Genomic DNA, 23153 nt, shown 5'->3' on the forward strand with positions numbered 1-23153 from the left:
TGCTTTGCCCTCTCTAAGCTCCAATCTTGGGCATCTTTTATAATTCCCGAAACTAAGGTGACCAGAGGTCCTGCTTTTGGCGGGACAGTCCTGATTTTTGGCGTTTTTTTTAAAGTTCCAATTTTTGGAAAGAATGCACAACAAACAAGCTAGGGAACAGTCTATTTGGTCCATATAGACCAAATTTTTAATCAAGACACCCCCACCACCACCACCACCCGTCAATGGTGTCCCGCTTTAAATCTGGTCACCTTACCCTAAACCCACATCATTATCCCTAGGTGGTAAAAAGGTTTGTATTCAACTGCTAAGCTGAAGCTTGATGGTTTCACCTACCTCGGATGCTGTTGGCAGAAAGGCTGAAACCTGTTTCTTTAAAAGCACAGCTAAGAAAACCTAAGGCAGCAGCAGTTCTAGTCCATGTCATGGGGTCGCTGTGTGGGTTGAGAGTCAAGATCATGGCAACAAGTTTGGTGTTTTTCCCCCTCTTTTTAAAGTCATCATCTCTGCTGCTTTATATGTGATCTTCCATATAAAAGGCCTGCAATGCCTTTCTTTTTAGCATAACACCAGCTTTTCTTGGAAACTGAGTTCTGCAGTTACTTCTTCCAGGATGTCTTCCCTGATTCTTCCTTGCTTTATATTTCTATAATACTCTGTGGATATCTTTTTAATTGCCTTATTTTCTTAACTTGTACTCTCGCTAATTTCTATATTCCTTGAAAGCATGTTATCAGTTCTCCATCAGTTTTAATTTTTTTTTAGTTTTAATTTTATATAGCACTAAGAAAGAAAAAAATACTACCAATTATAATTTCAGTAAGATGTAAGATGATACTAATTTCAGAGATGTCAATCTGCATTATTAATCCATTCACAAACCAACAGAATCTACGGAATAAAAAGTTTTAGCATTTTTAAAAATGAAAAATTTGGTGTATAATTCACAAATATCTGCTTGGAATTTACATGTTCTAAATTTAAAATATCCAGAAAGGAAAAAAAGAGATTTTGTACATAGACCTGCTGTGACTTCACATTAAAAACAAAACAAAATCCACACAGCCAATTTCCAGAGTGAAAAGACCTTAAATCATGGTACATATTATTACAAACATGTTTTAAGTATCCATTCTTTATTGTCTACACTAATAGGAGGAAACTGAATTTTACATAAGGAGCCCTGGTGGCACTGACAGTAAGTATTGGACTGCTAACCGCAAGGTCAATGGTTCAAACACACCATCCATTCCACGGGAGAAAGATGGGCCATCTGCTCCCATAAGGATTTACAGTCTCAAAAACCCTATATCTGGTTGCTGGGAGTCAGAATGAACAATGCCGTCAGGTAGGCGGTGGACTGTAAACAATCCAAAATAAAGGATAATTTAAAATTCATTTATACTTCTCCTTTTTAAGTATATGAGACAGCTTCAAAAATTGCATAAATATGAAATTAAAAGATAAGATAATTTTCGTAGACTTTTAAAGCCCTTTGTATTTACATACCCATATTATAAATATATATACACAAAAAAATCAGACTCAGAGGTAGATATTAATAAATTCTAGCATTTGTTTAATTTCAGGAAATAATCATTTTCAATTTTGGATTAATTCATGAAATGTCAAATCAAAAGCTAAAAACTTCAAAAAGATGAAAATATATTTTTAAGCTTAAACAAAGTAAGATGTTTATAAGCTGCCTTAGTACTTTGAAATAATGGTGAAAGTCTGGAAATTATTAAGAGACATAAGTTATATAAAGGAGTGGACAATCAAAAACACTAACAATAAATTTGGGTTATCTGTCTTTTTCTGGGTCCTCCAGAAAGGAGTGTTATAAAAAACATGCTTTATGTAAAATATTTCTACTTCAATGATGTATGGAGTAGATGTTAATGTTAATTGATTTTGTTAGGTGCTGTCGAACTGGTCCTGACTCACAGTGACCCCATGTACCATAGAATAAAACATTTATTTTATGTCCCATAAAATAAAACATTTGCCATCCTCACAAATGCTGCTACAGCCACTGTGTCAATTCACCTCCCTGAGGTTCTTCCTCTTTTTCCTTGACCCTTTCTGTGCAAAGCATGATGTTCTTCTCTAGACAATGCCTCTCACCCCTCACCCCCCACCCTGACCATTACATGTCCAAAGTACTTAAGATGAAGAAGCCTCTTCGTTCTCAGTTCTAAGGAGTATTCTGGCTATACTTCTTTTGAGACAAACTTGCTCATCTGGTAGTCCGTTCAATATTCTTCACCAACACTAATTCAAAGGCATCAATTCTCCTTCAATCTTCCTGCGTCACTGAACAGCTTTTCCAATGAGATGAGACCATTGAAAATACCACCGAGCTTGAACAGGCACATGTTAGGCCTCTCTTGGTTACATTGTTTAACATTTTAAAGACCTATTTTGCACAGGTTTTATAAGTGGCAACGGATGGAACAATGTGTCTAAGATAAAAAATCTAGCAACTGATAGAATCACCTCTAAAATTTCTGCTTCTGTATAGGTTCAAAGAGGACACTCAAACAACATCTGGGAAACCTTACCTATGAACCCAAACCAAAAAAACCAATCGAATGAAGATGATATTATCTCTACTTAAATATATAGGAAAGGTGCCTTGAAAGAAAATCTTTAGGATTCTAATGATTAATTCTGGAATTCCAATTTACAATGTCTAGCAGCACACCAGAAGCCCTGGTAGTGCAGTGGTTACACATTCGGCTGCAATCCACAAGGTCAGCAAGTCGAAACCACCAGGTGCTCCTCAGGAGAAAGGCAAGGCTTTCTACTCCCATAAACAATTACACTCTTTGGAAACTCAGGGGCAATTGTACCTTGTCCTATAAGGGTCACTGTGAGTCAGCATTGACTTGATGGCAGTGAATTTGTTTTATGGGGTTTTTGGTTTTGGAGCAGCAAACTAAGCTCAGAAACTTCTGGGGCATGAATCTGAACAATTAAAGACTAGCTATATTAATACAATATATTCCTTACAGGTTTACCACTAAAGATCCTACAGTTTAAAATGATTGATTTCCACCTTTCCCCCCAAAGGAGGCATAAAAGTGAAAGGCATAGGCCCTACAGAGAGACAAAACTAAATAAAATCCTGATTGGTTAGCGTATGAAACCTCAAGCAAATTATTTAGCCTCTCTAGGCCTGACTTTCTTCATCTGTAAAATAAGGTTAATATCTGTCTCACAGAGTTATTGTAATGAGTAAATGGGATAAAGTAAGTGTATAATGTTCTTCATATTGTACATTTGTTAGAGTTATATATTTTGAAGACTTTTCTGTTTGGGGATATTTTATATTGCCATGAAAACTTCACCTTTCTAATGTGACTATTGAACATTGTGGGTAAATTTTCAAAATATATTAATTGATTATTGAATTGAAACACAAACATGTGAAGAAATGGAAGGCATTAAAGTTCTAATCTAAGAATATACCACACCTTTACAGCATCAATCTATCAACAGACTTTCAAACAAAACCCAGACCTTATAAGACTAAAAAAACTACAAGATCCCTAGCCCTTTAAATTTTGGTAGCTCTTTTTTAGATGCTATCCAAACTCACTTAAAATATAAGGTAGATTTGAGAAGACAACATTATAATGGGTTATTCTTGATGAATCACAGGAATAGAACTACTTCTCAAAGCAAAGTTCAATTTCATCATTGACCACTGAGGGGAGCTATAACCCAAGAAAACGTTTATATAGCATCCCAAAGTTATTTAAAATTTTTTCCAGTCTCACATTATTCAATTAATGAATTCTCTTATTAGAATATATTTTAAATGAATTAATTTGATGGAAATATACAATTTCTCCTTTAGAGATTTTACCAGGTATAAGTAGACTCATTTGATCCATAAAATCATAAAGACGGACCTATGGCCCTAAGGGGGACAAGTCTGGAGACTCAGTGTCAGGATTGGCCCAGACTGACTCCATGACACCAAGGCAAAACACTAAAGGCTTGTGGCAGGGAAACAGGGGGAACAGAGCAGGGAATTCCCGAGGGAGTGCAAAGGGTAGACTTTGGGACCAGAGCGTGGCACCCCATCGGACTTGACTGGAGGACACGCCTAGAGGTCAAAAATCAGACCTGAACCTATTTACAAGGTTTTCTTTATTTTTTAAATTTAAAATTTTTTTTCTTTTTCTTTTTAAAAAAATTAATTTATTCTTTTATGGGTCATACGTTTTCTTTTTTGTTGTCATCGGTATGTTCTCGTTTGTCGCTTTGTCTTGCTATGCCTTGTTTTTTGGTACATTTTATTATCTCTACAAATCTATCTAGATGAACAGTCAGGAGGAGAAAACAACAGCACCAATGGTTCCGGAGGGACATGAGAGAGGAGAGGCGGGGGGAAAGGAGGTGGTGTTGACCAACCCAGGGACAGGGGAGCAATAAGTGATCCAAAATTAGTGGCAAGGAGGGTGTGAGAGGCCTGGTAAGGGCAATGTAACTGATGCATCTGTTCTCAGTGGCCTCGGCCATTTCAGACAGATCTTGGATGTGTTGTTCCAGTGGTCCTCAGACTCATAATATCTTAATTATTTAGTGTTGCTATAACAGAAATGATGCAAGTGGTTGGCTTTAACAAACAAATTATTTTTCCCATAATTTGAGAGGCTAGAAGTCCGAATTCAGGGTTCTTTTCTCTAAGGAAAGTATGCTTCATCGTTGCTACATCTGTCAGCTCTCGGGGATGTCTTTGTCTTGTCAACATGTTTCTTGGGTCCTTAGAATTCCAGTGGCTTGGGATCAATTTTTCCTCATCTGTTTCCCTTGCGTATTTGTTTAATCTCATTTGATATATAAGAGAGCTAAATAATGTACTAATATAGCATAACAGTGACAATTCCCAAATTAAATTACAGTGTCAGGCATACAGTCTAGAATTTACAACATAAATTTTGTGGGGACACAGTTCAACCCCTAACATAAAATAACTCTACATACAAGAGCATGAAACACTACCCAGACTTGCATCATCTTCACAGTCAAGATATTCATAGACCAATGATAGCTTGATAGGTTATTTCATGAAAATGTACATATTTTTAGAGTTAATAAAAATTGTTGAAAACTACTGTCAAATCTGTTGTGAATAAATCGACAAATATTTTTAAGACTTCATACAAATTAGAAGGATTTTGCATTTAAATTGCTACTATTTTGTCCTTAAGTAAATCCATTTTATTTTGTAAAAATTAGAAATCACCTATACTGTATTAAGCATGTGTATTATACAAGAAAATCAACATCAGTAAGGATTATTCTCGAAAGGCCATAAAAACTGGTGAATGAAAGTGTTCATTGAGCAATATTTAAATGCTCGTGTATCCATATGTCTAATTGACCAACTCCTTATCCCTATCAAATCATTTAAGAGGTATTATAAAATCTATATTAAGTAAACCAAATTCAAGATAATATATATATGATTGGATATATAGGATCGCTGAAGACAAAATGAGTGCATAAGCAAATGTGGTGAAGACGGCTGATGATGCCTGGCTATTAGATGATATAGCCTCTGGGGTCTTAAAGGCGTGAAGTTAAACAAGCAGCCGGAAGCAACAAAGCCCGCATGGAAGAAGCACACCTGTCTGTGTGATCACTTGATGCCGATGGGATCAGGTATCGGGCATCAGAAGAGCCAAAACAATCACATCAATGAGAAAGAGGATGGGTGGGATGGAGACCCAGGGCCATCTATAGACAAATGGACATCCCCTCAAAGAAGGGTCACAAGGAAGGAATGAGTCAGCCAGGGCGCAGTATAGCATTGACGAAAGGCACAACATTCCTCTAGTTTTTTAATGCTTCCTCCCCCACGATATCATGACCCAATTCTACCTCACAAATCTGGCTAGACTGAAGCATGTACATTGGTACAGATAAGAGCCCTTGACACATGAAATCCAGGACAAATAAACCCCTCAGGAACAGTAATGGGAGTAGCAATACCATGAGGGTAGGGGGAAGATGGAGGGAGAAGAGGGGAAAGGGGTACTGATCACAATGATTGACGCATAACCCCAGGGGATGAACAAAAGAAATATGGGTGAAGAGAGAGAGTAGATGGTATAATATATGAAAATAACAATAATTTATAATTTATCAAGGGTTTACAAGGGTGGGGAGGGGAGAAGAGCAAATACCACAGGCTCAAGTAGGGGAAAAAAATGCTTTGAAAATGATGACAACGTATGCACAAATGTGACTGATAGAATTGATATATGGATTATTATAAGAGACTCCAATAAAATGATTTTTTTAAAAGAAAAAGAAAAAAATAGCTCCTACAAGATTTCTCACAGTTCACTAATTTAACTATAATCACTCAATTAATTTACTCTTTTAACAAATATATATTGAGCATTTATGACATAGGTGCTAGATACAATAATCAAATGTGGCTGATAGAACTTCCCCCTGTTAAATTTAATTATCGGAGGGGGTTCCTGTTAGCATCGCAGAAAACTGGCCTAGATTTTCCATAGTAAATAAAAGGAGGTAACACACCTGGAAAAAGAACGAAAAATGAAACTATTCTCCAAATGCATTTATTTCTCTCACTCTGCAGAGCTGGTCCTTATAGGAAGAAATTAATCCTCTTGAAAACTACAGAGAGAAAGATCTAACCAATTCTAATCTCTCTTGCAGGTAAGAATTCAGCACTTTTTTGTTTTGTTAAAGAACTTTTAATACAAACTCTTCCTTTGACCTTCAGAAGTACACTGTGTGTGATGACTTGTCTTCTTATAAAGTACGCACATTAGCCTGCTCTCTTTTGAGTTGCTAGTTGCTGTCACGCTGACTTCCACTCACGGGGACGCTGTACGAGCAGAAGAGAATGAAACCATCTTCGTGACTGTTAATAAGTTTGAGTGCGTTATTGCAGCTATTGTGTGAGTTCATCTCATGATGGGTTTCCATTGTTTTCGTTGGCCTCTACTTTACCAAACACGATGTCCTTTGCTAGCATTTGGTCTTTCTGATGACATGTCCAAAGCAAACAAATATCACCATCCTTTATTTCTAGCAGCATTCTGATTGTATTTCTTCTTAGATTGATTTATTTGTCCTGTTGGCAGTCCATGGGATATTTAAAAATCTTCACCAACCCAACAGTTAAAATGCATCAATTAGTTTAGCTTAAATTAAGAATTTTGTTTTTAACCTTTTCTCTTTACCTTTTAATATTGTTTGGTTGTTTTAATAAACATTTTAAACGGGTAAAATAGGCCAAATCACCTATGTAAAAGACACATAAAACTCTGCTGTAAAAACTAACAATGAAACCATAAAAACTTACCTAATAGAAATGCTAGATTATTTTCTTGCATGGGGTGTGTTCCTAGCAAGCGTTACTGTAGCTGCTATCATTACTAATCGCTGAGAAATTGTCTGTTCCTCCCAAATTCCGATGAATTTTATTTTTTTCACATTAGTTCATCAATCCGTAAATTCCCCTGGGTACCGGCCATCTCTTAAAAGAGGGCATATTTTCTTTAAGTATGTTTTATTTGATACTCATGGCCAAGTTATGTTTCTGTTATAATGGCTAATCTCTTCCTTTACATAAAAAGCTAGCTTATTGCCCAATTCTATTTTCTTCTCTTTTTTATCTGGCATTGGAAATAACTGCTATAAAGACAAAAAATGGTGGGAAAGAAACTGCTGTACTCAAAATTCGGCAGAGATTTGCAACAGTATTCCTAATTCACTTCAGAAATAAAAATATATAGAAAAATACATAAGCTAATAAGGGTTTTTAAAAGACAACCTTTAAAGTATTAATATTCTAAAAATACTATATTAGAAAATTCCTCTACATAGATTATTCTTCATGAACTGGAATTGATTTTCAAAAAGCTTATGAAAATATCCCTACTGACAAAAATACAATCACTGGGTTAGAAAAGCCATCTGAGGTCATCTAGCAGAGATCTTCCTGTTTTGAAGAAATGGAGTCCTAGAGAATAACCATGACAAGGTCAATTGGTTTGGAAAACATAACACCAAGATTATAGTTAATCCTAATACAATCCAAAATTCATGTTTCCACTGGAGATGGGAATGGGGCATTGGTGGTTCAATGATAAAATTCCTCTTTCCATGCCAATATATTTCAGAGACAGCTTGCATGTTGCTAAGGTTTCAGCAGATCTTCCAGACCAAGAAAGACTAGGAAGCACAGCTGGACAGTGGTTCTCAACCTCCCTGATGCTGCGACTCTTTAATACAGTTCCTCATGTTATGGTGACCCCCCAACCATCAAATTATTTTCATTGCTACTTCCTAACTGTCATTTTGCTACTGCTGTGAATCGGACGACCTCTGTGAAAGGGTCATTCGACCCCCAAAAGGGTCGCACCCCACAGGTTGAGAACCGCTGAGCTGGGAGACCTAATTCTGAAAACTGGCCAATAATACTCTGTGGTCCGGTAACAGACTGAGCACACTTGATCACGGGACGGTGCAAGCTCGAACAGCATTTCGTTCTGTTGTGTGCACGGTGCTCTCTGTAAAGCTGACCCCAGCTAACAACAAGAGATGTGAAAAAAAACCACAGTATTTTTCAAATAGGAATACGCGGAGGCAGAATATCCTTCAGTTATTAAAACCCTAACTGACACACTTCATAAATGCAATGCTCTTTCTACCACCATATCATTCAAAGTCTTCAATCATCTGAATTACATGGTTAAAATCTAATTTCTAGGAATATTTCAATAAAAATGTTAGCTTTGTAAACATAAATATAGTTAAAAGCCATTCATATCATTGTATTGAATTTTTAATAAATCTAATTTATTCAAAGATGTTTGTGAAGAACAAATGTTAACATTTTATTCTCTGTTTTCCTACCTTATTCCCTTATGTGGCAGTCATATTTCTAGTAATTTCAATCACCTTAGTAATATATCGGCAAATGAGAAAAATAAGCTTTTAAAAAAAACATATTCCATTAAAAGGCTACAAGGATACTTAGCACACTAATATTGGCTTGAGACCAAGCCACTAGAATCCTCTTACTATGTTAGAACCTGAACTCACTCACAAACTTTCCATCGTTTCAAGTCTAAAAATGGAGAAAGAGTATGATTCATTTTATTACTGACACATAAAACAGGATTCAGGCATGCTTAAAAGGAAGACTATGCTGTAATGTATACTGTAAGCCTGCTATAAACATGTTTTAGAGCTATGATGATGATGACAATGATAGTGAAAGTTAATATTCACTGAGAATTATTTAATTCTTACAACAACCTGAGCAGAATGATTTTTAGAGAACCGAGGAAATTGCCCATAATAAAGAAGTTGTAAGTGAAAATATTAGAATTTGAAATCAAGCTCGAATCCATAATTCCTATACTTTGTCTATCGTCTCTAATACTCATTAAATTGTCATTTATTGAGCACTTACTAGATGCCTACTGGAAAGCCCTAGGGGCACAGCAGATTAAGTGTTGGTCTGCTACCCTGAAGGCCAGCTGCTCTGCAGAAGATGGAGCAGCTGTCTGCTCCTGTAAAGACTGCAGCCTTGGAAACCCAGTGGAGCAGTTTTGCTGTCCTGTAGGGTCACTGAGTCAGAGTCAACTCGATGGCTGTGGGTTTAGATTTTTCTAATTTAGATGTCTATTATCAAAACACTAGCTTGGCATAGATTCAATTGTGACTCACAAAGACCCCATGCATGTCAGGATAGAATTGTTCTCCATTGAGTCTCGATTAGCTAATTTCTCAGAAGCTGATAAGCAGGTCCCTTTTCTGAGGTACCTCTGGGTAAACAAGAACTGCTAACCTTATGGTTCGTAGTCAAGTGTGTCAACTGTTAGCACCACCCAGGGATTTCTATATGCCTACTAGTCACTTAGGATTCCACACCTATAAATTAACATAACGGTTATTAAAGTGCCCCTCTACATGGCTCCACCCAAACAAGAAGTCAAAGCAAATGTTTTATTTTCAAAGATTTCAAGGGCCATTCATTATTTTCAGTCAACAAATGCTTAATTGAACATCTACTGTGTTAGAAACATCATACTAAATGACAGATAAAAAGATGAGTAAGACACAGATCCTAAACAGAATACACACGGTCATCTTCAACATTCAAATGACAATGAATCACACTTACAACCAACAGAGCTCTGTGTGTGTGTGTGTGTGTGTGTGTAAAATGTATCCTATCATTAATATGTACTACACATAATATTATGGAACAAAATCTGCTTATGTTTTCATTCTCAGGTGTTTACTGGCCGATCTTTGATATTGTAATTTACTATTCAAAACACAGCCACACAGATTTTGTTTTCTAAACTAAATTGAGGGCTTCATTTGCTCTAAAAGACAGACCCAAACACTGATTGTTCTGCTAAAATTGATAAGCAACTCCAGGAAGCAGTGAAATGTTCCCGTGAAATATATGAAGAAAAAAAAGGACATATAAAAAATTCTTAATATTTTATCTAAAAAGACCATCTCAAAAAAAAAAAAAGACCATCTCTATTCCCAAGGATAATCCAGGTAAATCTTCTTCAAGTGGCATTACTACCTGAACTAATAAAACACCAATGTCATCCAACTCTTCTTCACTTTTGGAGTACATTTTTATGATTTCTGCATTTCTTTTATGTACACAATTATGTATTCAAATATATCTGTAAGTTCATATGCGAAGTTTCCAAACTCAAAGACAAAGACCAGAATTTTAAAGACACTGATAACAAAATGCAATAGTAATCAAAACTGCAGGGGAAAAAAGAGGATCTTCTACTTATGTCAAGGCCAACTTATACCAGAGTCATCTGAATGGAACCCCATTATAGATCAGAGGCTAATAAAAACAAACCAAATCTACAGCCAGAGTCAGATTCTAACTCCATGGAAGAAGATTTGATTTGTTTATATTAATATACTACCCATATATAATTCAGTACTGAAGAGCTTATCTATGTTTCCTGCTTTAATAAAAGCATTTCTAACAAATTATACTGTTACTAGCTACCATTTACATGAAAACAAAATCTGTTACAAATCACTTTTTAATTTTCATATGGTAACATTTCTTCTACAACCAAAAAGCTAACGCACCTTAGAAAAGTTTATAATCACAAATGTGAAAGGTAAAGGAATTTGCTATTAGCTTACATTTTCTATGACAAAAGTCCACTCTTTGTCTTCAAATTCCTCTGCATGAGGATCCTATAATAAAATCAAAACATGAAGTTGGAATACATATCTTAAATCAAGCCAATTAAATAATATAAACATCCCTTTAAATAGAAATTAATATGCTTATATAAATATTTATATTTATAAAAATAATCATAAAAGTATATAACCTTTACTATCCCTTTAAGGAGAGGCAGCATAAATAATTTTGATGACACTTTCATAATTTCTATAAATTGAAATCATTATTTTATATTAAGAAATTCTCTATGTTGCTTATGTTGACACTTAATCTTCTATCATGGCATGTATTAAAAAGAAACCTGGACAGACATTTGAGCCAGTGAATAAACTATTAAGAAGCACTTTATTAGGATATTGAATGCTCATAAAACACCCTGTTTTCTCCCCTTACGGAAGGGTTGCGGGAAGGAAACGAGCCAGTCACGGTGCAGTGTAGCAACAATGAAACATACAACTTCCCTCTAGTTGCTAAATGCTTCCTCCCCCCTACCCCCCACTATCATGATCCCAATTCTACCTTACAAATATGGCTAGAACAGAGGATGTGCACTGGTACAGATAGGAAATGGAAAAACAGGAAATCCAGGGCGGATGATCCCTTCAGGACCAGTGGTGAGAGTGGTGATACCGGGAGGGTGGGGTGGTAAGGGGGAACCAATTACAATGATCTACATTTAACCTCTTCCTAGAGGATGGACAACAGAAAAGTGGGTGAAGGGAGACGTCGGACAGGGCAAGAAATGACAAAATAATAATTTATAAATTATCAAGGGTTCATGACGGAGAGGGGAGCGGGGAGGGAGGGGAAAATGAGGAGCTAATGCCAGGGGCTTAACTGGAGAGCCAATGTTTTGAGAATGATGAGGGCAATGAATGTACAAATGTGCTTTATACAATTGATATATGTATGGATTGTGATAAGAGTTGTATGAGCCCCTAATAAAATGATAAAAAAGCGCCCTGTCCTCATTTTTTATACTTAAGTATTTTAAACTAAATGTAACAATTGAAGCAAAGTTTTCTTCAGTTCAGAGGTTATGTAAATATCTGGGATTTCAAAGTACTGTGAAAGATTTCATAATGTAGATACACTGTTCACATCCACTATTAAACCTCGAAAAGCCACAGAAACCTGATAAAGGGTGATGGATCCTACAACCAAATGCATTCTCTGTAATAATACATAGTTCTGCAGGTAAAATTTCCCGCTCTCCCTTGGCATTGATTTGACAAATATTTGGGGGAACTTATTATATAAGTGATTGTAGAGGTGTTACATGAATTCATATATACTTGTCATTGGCTTTGAAAACAAATATAATAACTAATCTACACTAATATAGGGTGATTGAAATAAATGGTTTTAGCAGAGATTAGAACATGCATCTTCCTTTTTTCATAAGAAACTGAGCACCTAAGAGATGGAGAAAAGGACCAGACTTCAACCCAGTACACCAAGATGTGAATGTGACATACCAGCATGAAGCAGGGAACCAATAGAGAGGTCTGCGAGGCCAGCCCTAATCCAAACTACATGGACACCCCTCCCTCCAGAAGAATTCACTTCAGAGGCCAGTACTGAAGCTACAGCTCAGGGAAAGGGGCGCGTCTGATCAGAGCACACAGGTGCAAGAGGGAAGGAAAGAGAGTGGACCACACCCTGGCCCACCAAGCCCTGAGGATGATATTCCTGCTCAGAGCAGCCAATGCATAGAGAGGACCATAGGGCCAGTCCCACCACGAGACAGACGTCCCTCACTGACCCATAGCGCTATGAGGGACATCACTGGATTCACAGTGTGGGAACTGTGCCCGATCTGACACCACACCAAGTCGAAAAGCTAAGGGCGTGCAAGGGAGCAGCAAGGAGAGCAAAGCAATGAGGTACCCGGGGAATACCAAAAATAGACTTTGGGGCCAGGGCATGGCACCCCATCAGATGCGACCAGAAAACACACCTAAAGGTCAACAAACAGACCTGGAGCTATTTATTTGTTGTTGGTTTTATTTTGTTGTTTGTTTTTTGTTCTTTTGTTTTTCTGTCTGTTTTTGTGCTTATTATTGTCTCTGCACATCTATCTAGATAAGATAGACAGGAGAAACAATATGGAGGAGAAAACAAGGGGACGTATGGTTTCGAGGATGGGGTGGAGAGGAGACACAAGAGAAGGGGAGGTGGGGAAAAGGAAGGGGAGTGTCAACAAATCCAGGGACAAAGGAACAACAAGTAATCTAAAATTGATGGCAAGGAGGGTGTAGGATTAGTATGCCTGGTAAGGCTTGATCAAGGGCAATATAATTGAGAGGAATTACTGAAACCCAAGTGAAGGCTGAACATGATAGTGGGACAAGAGGAAAGTAAAAGGAAACAGAGGAAATAACTAGGAGGCAAAGAGCATTTATAGAGGTCTAAATACAGGCATATACATATGTAAATATATTTATATATAACAATAGGGAAATAGATCTATGTACATATATTTATATGTTAAGTATTAAGGGAGCAGACAGACATTGGACCTCTACTCAAGTATTCCCTCAATGCAAGAACACTTTATTTTAATAACCCAGCATTCTGTGATGCTCACCTTCCCAACACAATCATTGAAGACAAAATGGGTACATACGCAAATGTGGTGAAGAAAGCTGATGGTGCCCAGCTATCAAAAGATAATAGCATCTGGGGTCTTAAAGGCTTGAAGATAAACAAGGGGCCATGTAGCTGAGAAGCAACAAAGCCCACATGGAAGAAGCACACCACCCTGTGTGATCATGAGGTGTTGATGGGATCAGGTATTGGAATCAAAGACTCAGAACAAAAAATCATATCAATGTGAATGAGGGGGAGTGCAGAGTGGAGACCCAAAGCCCATCTGTAGACAATTCGACATCCCCTGGCAGAAGGGTTACAAGGAAGAGACAAGCCAGTCAGGGTCCAGTATAGCACTGATGAAACATACAACTTTCCTCTAGTTCTTTAATGGTTCCTCCCTCCCACTATCATGGCCCCAATTCTACCTTACAAATCCAGCTAGACCAGAGCATGTACCTGGGTACAGATCAGAGCTAGAAACACAGGGAGTCCAGGACAGATAAACCCCTCAGGAACAGTAAGGACTGTAGTAATACCAGGAGGGGAAGGTGATCTACATATAACCCCTTCCATGGGGGACAGACAACAGAAAAGTGGGTGAAGGGAGACATTGGTCAGTGTAATACATGAAAAGATAATAATAATTTATAAACTATCAAGGGTTCAAGAGGGAAGGAGGATAGGAGAGGGAGGGGGGAAATGAGGAGCTGATACCAAAGGCTCCAGCAGTAGAAATGTTTTGAAAATAATGATGGCAACAAATGTAAATGTGCTTGACACAATGGATGGATGTATGGATTGTGATAAGAGCTGTACAAGCCCCAAAGAAAATGACTAAAAAAAAAAGTGAGCACCTGAGTTAGGTGTGAAGAACTTCCACAGACATTAGAGTAAGTTAACAGAGAAAGAGTCATTAACAGTAAAACAGTAAGGTCACATCATGTGTTCATTTAACTTACTCAATTTCTATTATATGTGTTCTATTATATGTGGGCAGGAGTGGGAGAGTTGAGAGTGAATATTTAATTTTAAAAATTAGTACCACAGAGTTGATTTTGACTCATAGCAACCATATAAGGCAGAGTAAAACTGCTTCTAAGGTTTCTGGAGCTATCGGTCTTTCCAGGATCAGAAAGTCTCACCTGGCTCCTGTGGGCTGGTGCGTTCAAACCGTTGAACCCAGTTAAGTTAGCAGCACAGAGCATAACCCACTATGCCACAAGGAGTCCTCTGGCTCAACAGTCCACTCAATGTGCACTGGGTGTTTCAAGTCTTCAAATTCCTCATGAGGAAGCATCTTATTTGTGATTGATTGCACTTTAGTTTATGAGTTGATCTTTGGTTTCTATTGCCACAGCTGGGTTTGGATGCTATCACTGTGTGCCTCAGCTATTTCAAGATAATAATTACTGAGGCATTTTCTCAATTTATTTCTTTGCCAAATCTTTTTTCTGATGAGTAGCTGGTACGTTTGAACAGCTGACCTTTTTGTTAGCGTCGCAGCACTTAACCACCGTGCCAACAGATACATATTCACCGAATCCCCGAGTAGCGCAAATGGGTAAGAGCTCAACTACCAACCAAAAGGCCGGTGGTCACATCCACCCAAAGGAACCGCAGAAGAAAAGTCAAGCCATCTGCTCCTAGAAAGGGCCAGCCTTGCACACCTGTGGTGCAGTTCTCATGGTGCTGCCATGAGCCAGAATCCACTGTGCACAAACAATAGTTTTTCCAAAGCACTATTCTGATCACATGAGTGCCAACGGATGTCTTTAATGACTCCTACAACCTCCAGGTTAAATTATAAAATCCTTAAGTATTTCATTAGTTCTGCATATTATAATAAGTATAATAAGCCAGGGTACCTGGCGGAGCTGGCCTGAGCTGCACTGGAGCAACTATCTTTATGAGTAAATTCAAACACGGGGGATAAAGATCTGCCAAAGCAGTGATCTTTGGTGGTTATATGATTCAAGAGAGGAAGGAGAGGGGGCTAGTAAACAGAGTAAAATGAGAAGGAAGTAGAGAATCTACTTGTATTTATTTCCCCAGTCTGGCACTGAACAACAAGTACGTCTATGCAGAGAAGGGGCTGTAAAGAAAGGCTGAAGAAGCTTTTCCATGAGGAATTTTGGGTACCAGCAGTGCTGCTGTAGAAACCAAGGAATAAAATGTGGCACAATGTTGCCACAACTAGTGGGTTTGAACGGCAGACCCATGGGCTAGCAGGCAAGCGCGTAACCAGTGCTGCACCAGGCCTCCTTCCCACACAGTTATGATCATCCTAGTGTTAATAAAATATTTACTGATCATTCACCATGTCCAAATTATTATGCTGAGTTTTAATCATCAGAGCAACCTATGACACAGGTACTATATTTATTCCCATTACAGAGTAGAGCACGTATTTAAAAGATACAACTTCCCACAGTGCACAATACATGTTAAAGCTATGATGCAGTCCAGGTCGATCTGATTTCTTAAGCACTTTGCCATCCTAATCTTGCCACTGTATCCCCAGGATACTGTATATAGCACATAGTACACTCTCCACAATATCTGATTAATGTACAAGTAATTATGTTCATTCTGGTTAATGGCATCCCCATGAGAACTGCGCCATAGGTTGTCAAGGCTGACACAGTGGTTAAGTGCTGGGAGGCTAACTAAAAGGTCAGCTGTTCAAACCCACCAGCTACTCATCAGAAAAAAATGTGGTCTTAAACATCCTCTGGGGTAGTTCTACTTGTAGTCTTGTAAGTCCCTATGATTCAGAATCAACTTGAAAGCAATGATCGTGGTTTTTGTTGTTAAAAAAACACTGAACAGTACTTTACACATATACAACATACATAAATACTGAAAGCAGATGAAACATTTTAAAAAACACAGATGGTGCAACACCCTAAAAGAATTCTGACTAAAGAATAAATTCAATGGGAGTAAGGAACACATCTGACACAGCAAAGCCAGTCAAAAGATGTGAAAGCAGCAGCAATATGGTTCATTTCGAAACCACTTAAAAATGGCATATCCACAGATGACATACTGGCAGCCAACAATTATATGGAGAAATGTTTGTGTTCATCACCAGTAAGAGATATATAAGTTGCAACAATGAGCTAGCACCTCACAGTGACACTCAAAAAGTTTTTTTTAAAAAAACAACAACAAAGAAAAACAAAATAATTGCTGGTGAGGATGTGGAGAGATTAGAATGTTCCTAGATTGCTGGTGGGGATTGCAGAATTATACAACCACTATGGAAAACAGTATGGTGCTTTCCTTCAACAAATGCAAATACAAATAACTATGGTCTTGCAATCTCTCCAATTGATATATACCCTAAAGCAATAAAGAACAAAATACACATAGACATATGCACACCTATGTTTACTGCAGCAATTTCTATAATGGCAAAAAGATAGAAACATAAAAAACTGACTCTAAAGGAATGGATAAACAAACTCTCGTATATTCATACAAATGGAATATTATGAATTCTTAAAAAACAATGACCAGTCTATCAAACACCTTAAGACATGGACAAAATTAGAAAGCATAATTCTTAGCAAAGCTAGTCTATCTCATAAAGATGAATATTACATGAAATGTTTATTTGGGAAAATAAATAAAAAGACAATGGTTTTCACACCAAAGGATAGGACTTCAGAAACTGCAATGAGGCCCGAGTCTGGGGGAGGAGACGGAAGGGACAGGAACTATAGCGGGAGGAAAGCAGGGTGGGAAAAGAAAAGGAGAAAAACACATGTGTGAGCGTTTAATGGGATCCTACTACTGATTTGATGAGATAGGCTTTGTAACGTCATAGAAGATATTTTTCTTTCTAAGTATTATATCCCACAAATGAAAGGGAAATATGTATATTTACTTATAGAGAAAGGTCACAGCTTTAAAAAGTCTCTAGATTCCTTACCCATCAGATCTAAACATTGGTCTGAGTGGCTATAAAGGAAGGGGGGATGGAGGGACAGGGAGGAATGAAATATCAATGTATTTAACTATTTATATTGTTGACCAGACAAAAGCATTTGCAATGAACATTGCTTCTAGCTTAAATCAATTCAATCTTTCTCTCCACCCTCCACTGTCTCTTTTCTGACCACTGCACTTAAGAGAAAAATCGAAAATGGCTAGAAGGCTAATTTCCTTCTCAATTATTAAAAAAAAAAGAAGACATTTTTAAAAAACTGACTAGAAATAGAGCTATTTTCAATAAAATTCAAATTTTAAACCTAAGCATGCAGGCTAAAAAAGGAATTTCTAATTAAACTAACAAATGCAACATACTGGTAATGTGTTTTAAAAGTAGAACCTCTATGAGTGTATCTCCCTGTGAATTCTACCCTAGAGACAAAAAGGGTCCAGAACAGCCCTTTCCTTTCCTATTTGCAAACTGCCCAATTATATGAATTGTGAGTCTTCAACACAAGTGGGAAAGTGTGGAGGGGGGAAATAGGAGCAAATGTTTCATTTGCATTTTTCACCGCTAGTCCAAAGCAGAATCCCAAAATTAGTATGAAAGAATTGTGTTTCTCATTTTTTCACTTTTCTATTAGAATTTTGAGGACAAAGGAAGGTCAGAAAAATGAAAGTATCGGTTGAAAATATTCATTTAAATATTAAAAATGGTCATCAGAAACTTTTTATATGTTCAAGAGCACAAGGGCAAAGTAAACTCAATAGCACAATTCAGAAATGCTTAATACAGTAAACTGAGGAGGGCGGCACATTTGATTTCCCCCTCTAAACCTCTCCAGACCAATATGAGAAAGCCATCAAAGTCCAGCGATGAGGATATCCTCACCGTTCTCAGCAGTACTGGAAATCACGCTCCTCACCTAATCCTCCCAAGGAACACATTTCCAGCCGCTGATCGCAGCTCAGACCCACACAGTCAGTACTTATCAATTCTCCAAACACATGGTGGTCAGCTAACTATCAGCTTGAGTCTAACCCCATGTTCTTGATCACCATTTGCTTTTTAAAGCGGTAAACCCCTGGCTCTTCATCTGCTTTACACAGGCTATTTAAAAGCCTCCCCCACACAAGTCTGAGATATTGTCATTGCAACATGTATGCAGAAACATTTTTATTATACACTAAAGAGTGTGGTGTACAGGAAGGCACGGAGCTAATCCACAGTGTGATTACGCAAACTACCTTTCTGTGCCTCATCTCAGATTCCTTATTAGTAAAAGAGATTAACAGTAGAACTGTAGGGTTGCTGTGACAAGTAAAATACATAATATATATAACACTCATCTGATTGAAAGTTCTTAGCAATAACTACCAAGCTTAGGATACATTTTAGTAAGAGAAATATGATTCAGATGGGTTGAAAACAGGTTTTTACACCAGCTGGTTGAAAAGTAATAGACATTTCTGACTGTCCTGAGAAAAGAAAGAGCATGTCCTGTCTCTTCTCCATGAGTAAATAAAGTACAGTAAATATATAGCAATTATAGTAATATCAAAACTATAAAATATACATAGCATAACCCATTCAGAACTTTTTGTAAAGCCAAGTGACTCTGAAACACAGGGTATGTAGAAGTACTAAAGGAGGCCTGGTGGTGCTTTTGGTAAGCATTGGAGTGCTAAGCACAAGGTCAGTAGTTCAAACCGACCAGCAGCTCCACCTGCTCCTGTAAAGATCTATAGCCAAAGTATCAACTAAGTCCATATGGAGGAACACCACCAGCCTGTGTGATCAAAGGACTATAAATTATAAAATCCAAATCCCAAAGAGGGAACAATATCAGAGCTAATATTCTGAACAACTGACTTCCAGAAGGTTACTGATGACAATGGAAACCCAAAATGCATTTGCAGAATCCCCACATGGATTAAGCTTCTGATGAATCCCTTCAGACCATAGCTCAGGGATGTGAATAACAATGCTTTCATTAGCATTAAGAGAACATTATAAATAAAGTCAATTATGGTAGATGTATTCCTGCTAAAATGTAGCACTTTATCATTTGATTTCTCTTTTGACCCATTTTAAAGTTGTTTCAGGTTTTAATATTTTCTACTTCCTTTTGATTGAGGTTTTTGTTTTGTTTTGTCATTATAGCTAGATTTTTGTTGTTGTTTACTTCCTGTTTGTGTTTTGTAAAATTATCTGCAGATGAAATCCAGGATTTACTCTATAGGTAAAGCTATAGCGACAGTAACTAGATTAAGAATTACCTAGTGTCATAGCAGGGGAGGTTGGGAAGAAATAGAGAGCTAACAGCAAGTATGAGAGAATGTTCTGAAATGGATTGTGGTGATGATTGCACAACTCTTCTTTATATGAATGCATGATTAAGTTGTATGACTATGTGAATTAAGTAATAAAACTCTTTAAAAAGATCGACAAGATATGACAAAATAATCATTTATAAATTATCAAGGGTTCATGAGGGAGAAGGGAGCAGGGAGGGAGTAGAAAAAAGGAGGAACTGATGCTAGGGGCTTAGGTGGAGAGGAAATGTTTTGAGAATGATGAGGGCAATGAATGCACAAATGTGCTTTACACAATTGATGTATGTATGGATTGTGATGAGTTGTATGAGCCCCTAATAAAATGATTTAAAAGACAAAAAAAGATGGACAGCCTCAGTTACTATGAGTTGGAGTCAATGGCAATGGGTTTGGATTTTGAGGGTTTACACATTATTTGGACTTCACAGAGCATGAGATTGTGAAGTTAATGTGAAGCATAACATTAACTTGCAATGTTAAAATTGCTAGTATCCCCAAAATAATGCACATGAGACTGGATAGGTATAGAATAATGATTATAATAATAATAAATATAATAATAAATTTATAACAAAAGTATTAATATTGTATAATAAAATATTATATAATAAATAAAATAATGCATACTATAATAATAATGAACAAGGTACAAAAATAGAACTTACCTTAAAAAGTGTCACAGTGATTTCAATGTTTTCAGGAACAGGCCACACTACAACACCACGGTATGGATTCTTTATTCCAGGCTGCCAGCTATGAGCCTACCAGAATAAAAATAATGGCTTCAATAATGAAGTACAGGAAATGCAATTCCCATTCATGCTTACTACTAATGTAAGGCATTTCATAAGGAAATGCTGTGTTAATAATTTACAAATATATTGCTCCTATTTAACTATCCATTAGATCTACAAGCTTCCTGAAACAAAGAATGATTAGTCAAATAAAACTTTTCAAGCATTAGCCTTGGACCATAATGGATACAATTATACAATTATCTGTAAATAAACTTTTACCACCCTTCACCCCATAACACACACACACACAAATATGCAAAATGCGGTAGACAGGGCTCATTTTTCAGTTACTTTCTCGATGCAGAAAAAAATTTAAGAAATATTGACAAAATATTTTTATGGATCTAGAAAATTAAAGGCAAATTCATTCTGTAAAAGGAAAAGCTATCCCCCTCCCAGGGAGACACACAACAGAAAAGTAGGTGAAGGGAGACAATGGTCAGTGTAAGACATGAAAAAATAATAATTTACAAATTATCAAGGGTTCGTGAGGGAGGGAGGGAGGGGAAAAATAAGGAACTGATACCAAGGGCTCAAGTAGAAAGAAAATGTTTTGAGAATAATGATGGCAACAAATGTACAAACATGCTTGACACAATGGATAGATGTATGGATTGTGATAAGAACTGTATAAAGCCCCAATAAAATGATTTTTTTTAAAAAAGGAAAAGCTAATTGTATGTTTTGTACTTCTCTTACTAAAGTACAATCTTTATTTAAAGCAATTAAAAAAAATAGAAGTCCATGGGAAACAAACAGTTTACACTTGGCCACTACCAGAATATTTAGTAGTTCAAACCCACCCAGCAATACCTCTGAAATTGGCCCGGGGATCTACTTCCATATGATCACTAGCATTGAAAACCCTAAAGGATGCAGTACTTCCTGTGTGATAGCATTTCCAACCAAAGCTGATGAGAGATAAACATGCTGTGAAGGTGACAATAAACTTAAGCATCTACTGAGTACTTTCTAGTCTCAGAATTTGCTTGTTTACCTTATGTAATGTACAAAGGAATTCTACAAGGAAGTTACTATTCATTAATTCATTTATTAATAGGTACTGGGGATCTCTGTTCTAGGCTCTGAAGTACTGTAAACTCAAACAACAATAACAACCCCCCACCCCCGCCCCCCAAAAAAAGAAAAACCCACTCTTCATTAGTGGAGCTTGCCGCAGAGTGGGAAGAGGCAAACAAAATATGTAAAATATATCTTATGTTAGATGGAAGTAAGTGCTACGGAGAAAAATAAAGTAGGGGAGAAGGGTGAAGGGAGGGGGGGAGTTTTCAATTACGTGGTCAGAAATGGCTTCTTTTATTTATTTATAATCCTTTTATTGGGAACTCTTGCAGATATCATAACAATCCATAGTTCCATCACCTCAAGCAGTATTGTACAATTGCTACCACGATCAATTTCAAAACACTTTCTTCTTGAACTCCTTCATATCAGCCTCCCTTTATTCCCTCCCACCCCCACCGCACCCTCCTGGAATCCTTATTTAATTTTTATTTATTTATGCCATATCTTACACAAGCAATATATGCATTCACATACAATTCTCTTTTTTCTTACTTTTATTGGGGGTTCTTATTACAATCCATACATTCATGAAGTGTGTTGAGCACATTTGCACATATGCTGTCATCATCATTTTCAAAGCATTCTCTTCCCACTTGAAGCTGATAATGAGCTCACTATTTCTTTCCCCTCCCTCCCCCGCCAGCCGGCCCTCTCTCACAAACCTTGATAAGTTATAGATTATTTTCATATCTTACATCGTCCTCCGTCACCCCTCACCCACTTTTCCGTTATTTGTCACCCTGGGAGGGGGTTAGGGGGTTATAGATTGATCCTTGTGATTGATTCCCTCTTTCTCCACCCACCCTCCCCTAATCCTCCTGGTATCTCTACTCTCATTGTTGGCCCTAAGGAGTTTATCTATCCTGAATTCCCTGTGTTGCTGCCTCTTATCTGTAGCAGTGTGCATGTTCTGGACTAATCTGATTTGTAAGGCAGAATTGAGGTCACAATCCTTCGGGAAAGGAAGCACCAAAGAACTAGAGGAAAGTTGTGTGTTTTATCAGTGCTATACTGCACCCCGACTGTCTCATCTCTTCCCCGTGACCCCTCTGTGAGCGGATGTCCAATTGTCTACAGATGGGCATTGGGTCTCCACTCAATATCCCCCTTCATTCACAATGGGTATGATTTTGTTCTGGGTCTTAGAT

At 37.3% G+C, this 23153-nt stretch overlaps 1 protein-coding gene across 5 annotated transcripts in view; it reads right to left on the reverse strand.

Annotated features, from left to right (window-relative positions):
- EHBP1 (EH domain binding protein 1) overlaps nucleotides 1-23153 on the reverse strand; it is a 421355-nt gene that overhangs the window by 261472 nt on the left and 136730 nt on the right. For all 5 annotated transcript variants that reach the window (XM_045294210.1, XM_004710194.2, XM_030886656.2 and 2 more), the window contains exons 4-5: nucleotides 20788-20883; nucleotides 11209-11262 (exon numbers count right to left, since the gene is read on the reverse strand). In XM_045294210.1, the coding sequence (XP_045150145.1) occupies nucleotides 11209-11262; nucleotides 20788-20883 (150 nt within the window). The remainder of the gene's footprint in view (nucleotides 1-11208; nucleotides 11263-20787; nucleotides 20884-23153) is intronic.

Source organism: Echinops telfairi, unplaced genomic scaffold (genome assembly GCF_000313985.2).
Source record: "Echinops telfairi isolate 266 unplaced genomic scaffold, ASM31398v2 ScPeMD7_2573;HRSCAF=3158, whole genome shotgun sequence".
In the NCBI taxonomy this organism is placed as follows: Eukaryota; Metazoa; Chordata; class Mammalia; order Afrosoricida; family Tenrecidae; genus Echinops; species Echinops telfairi.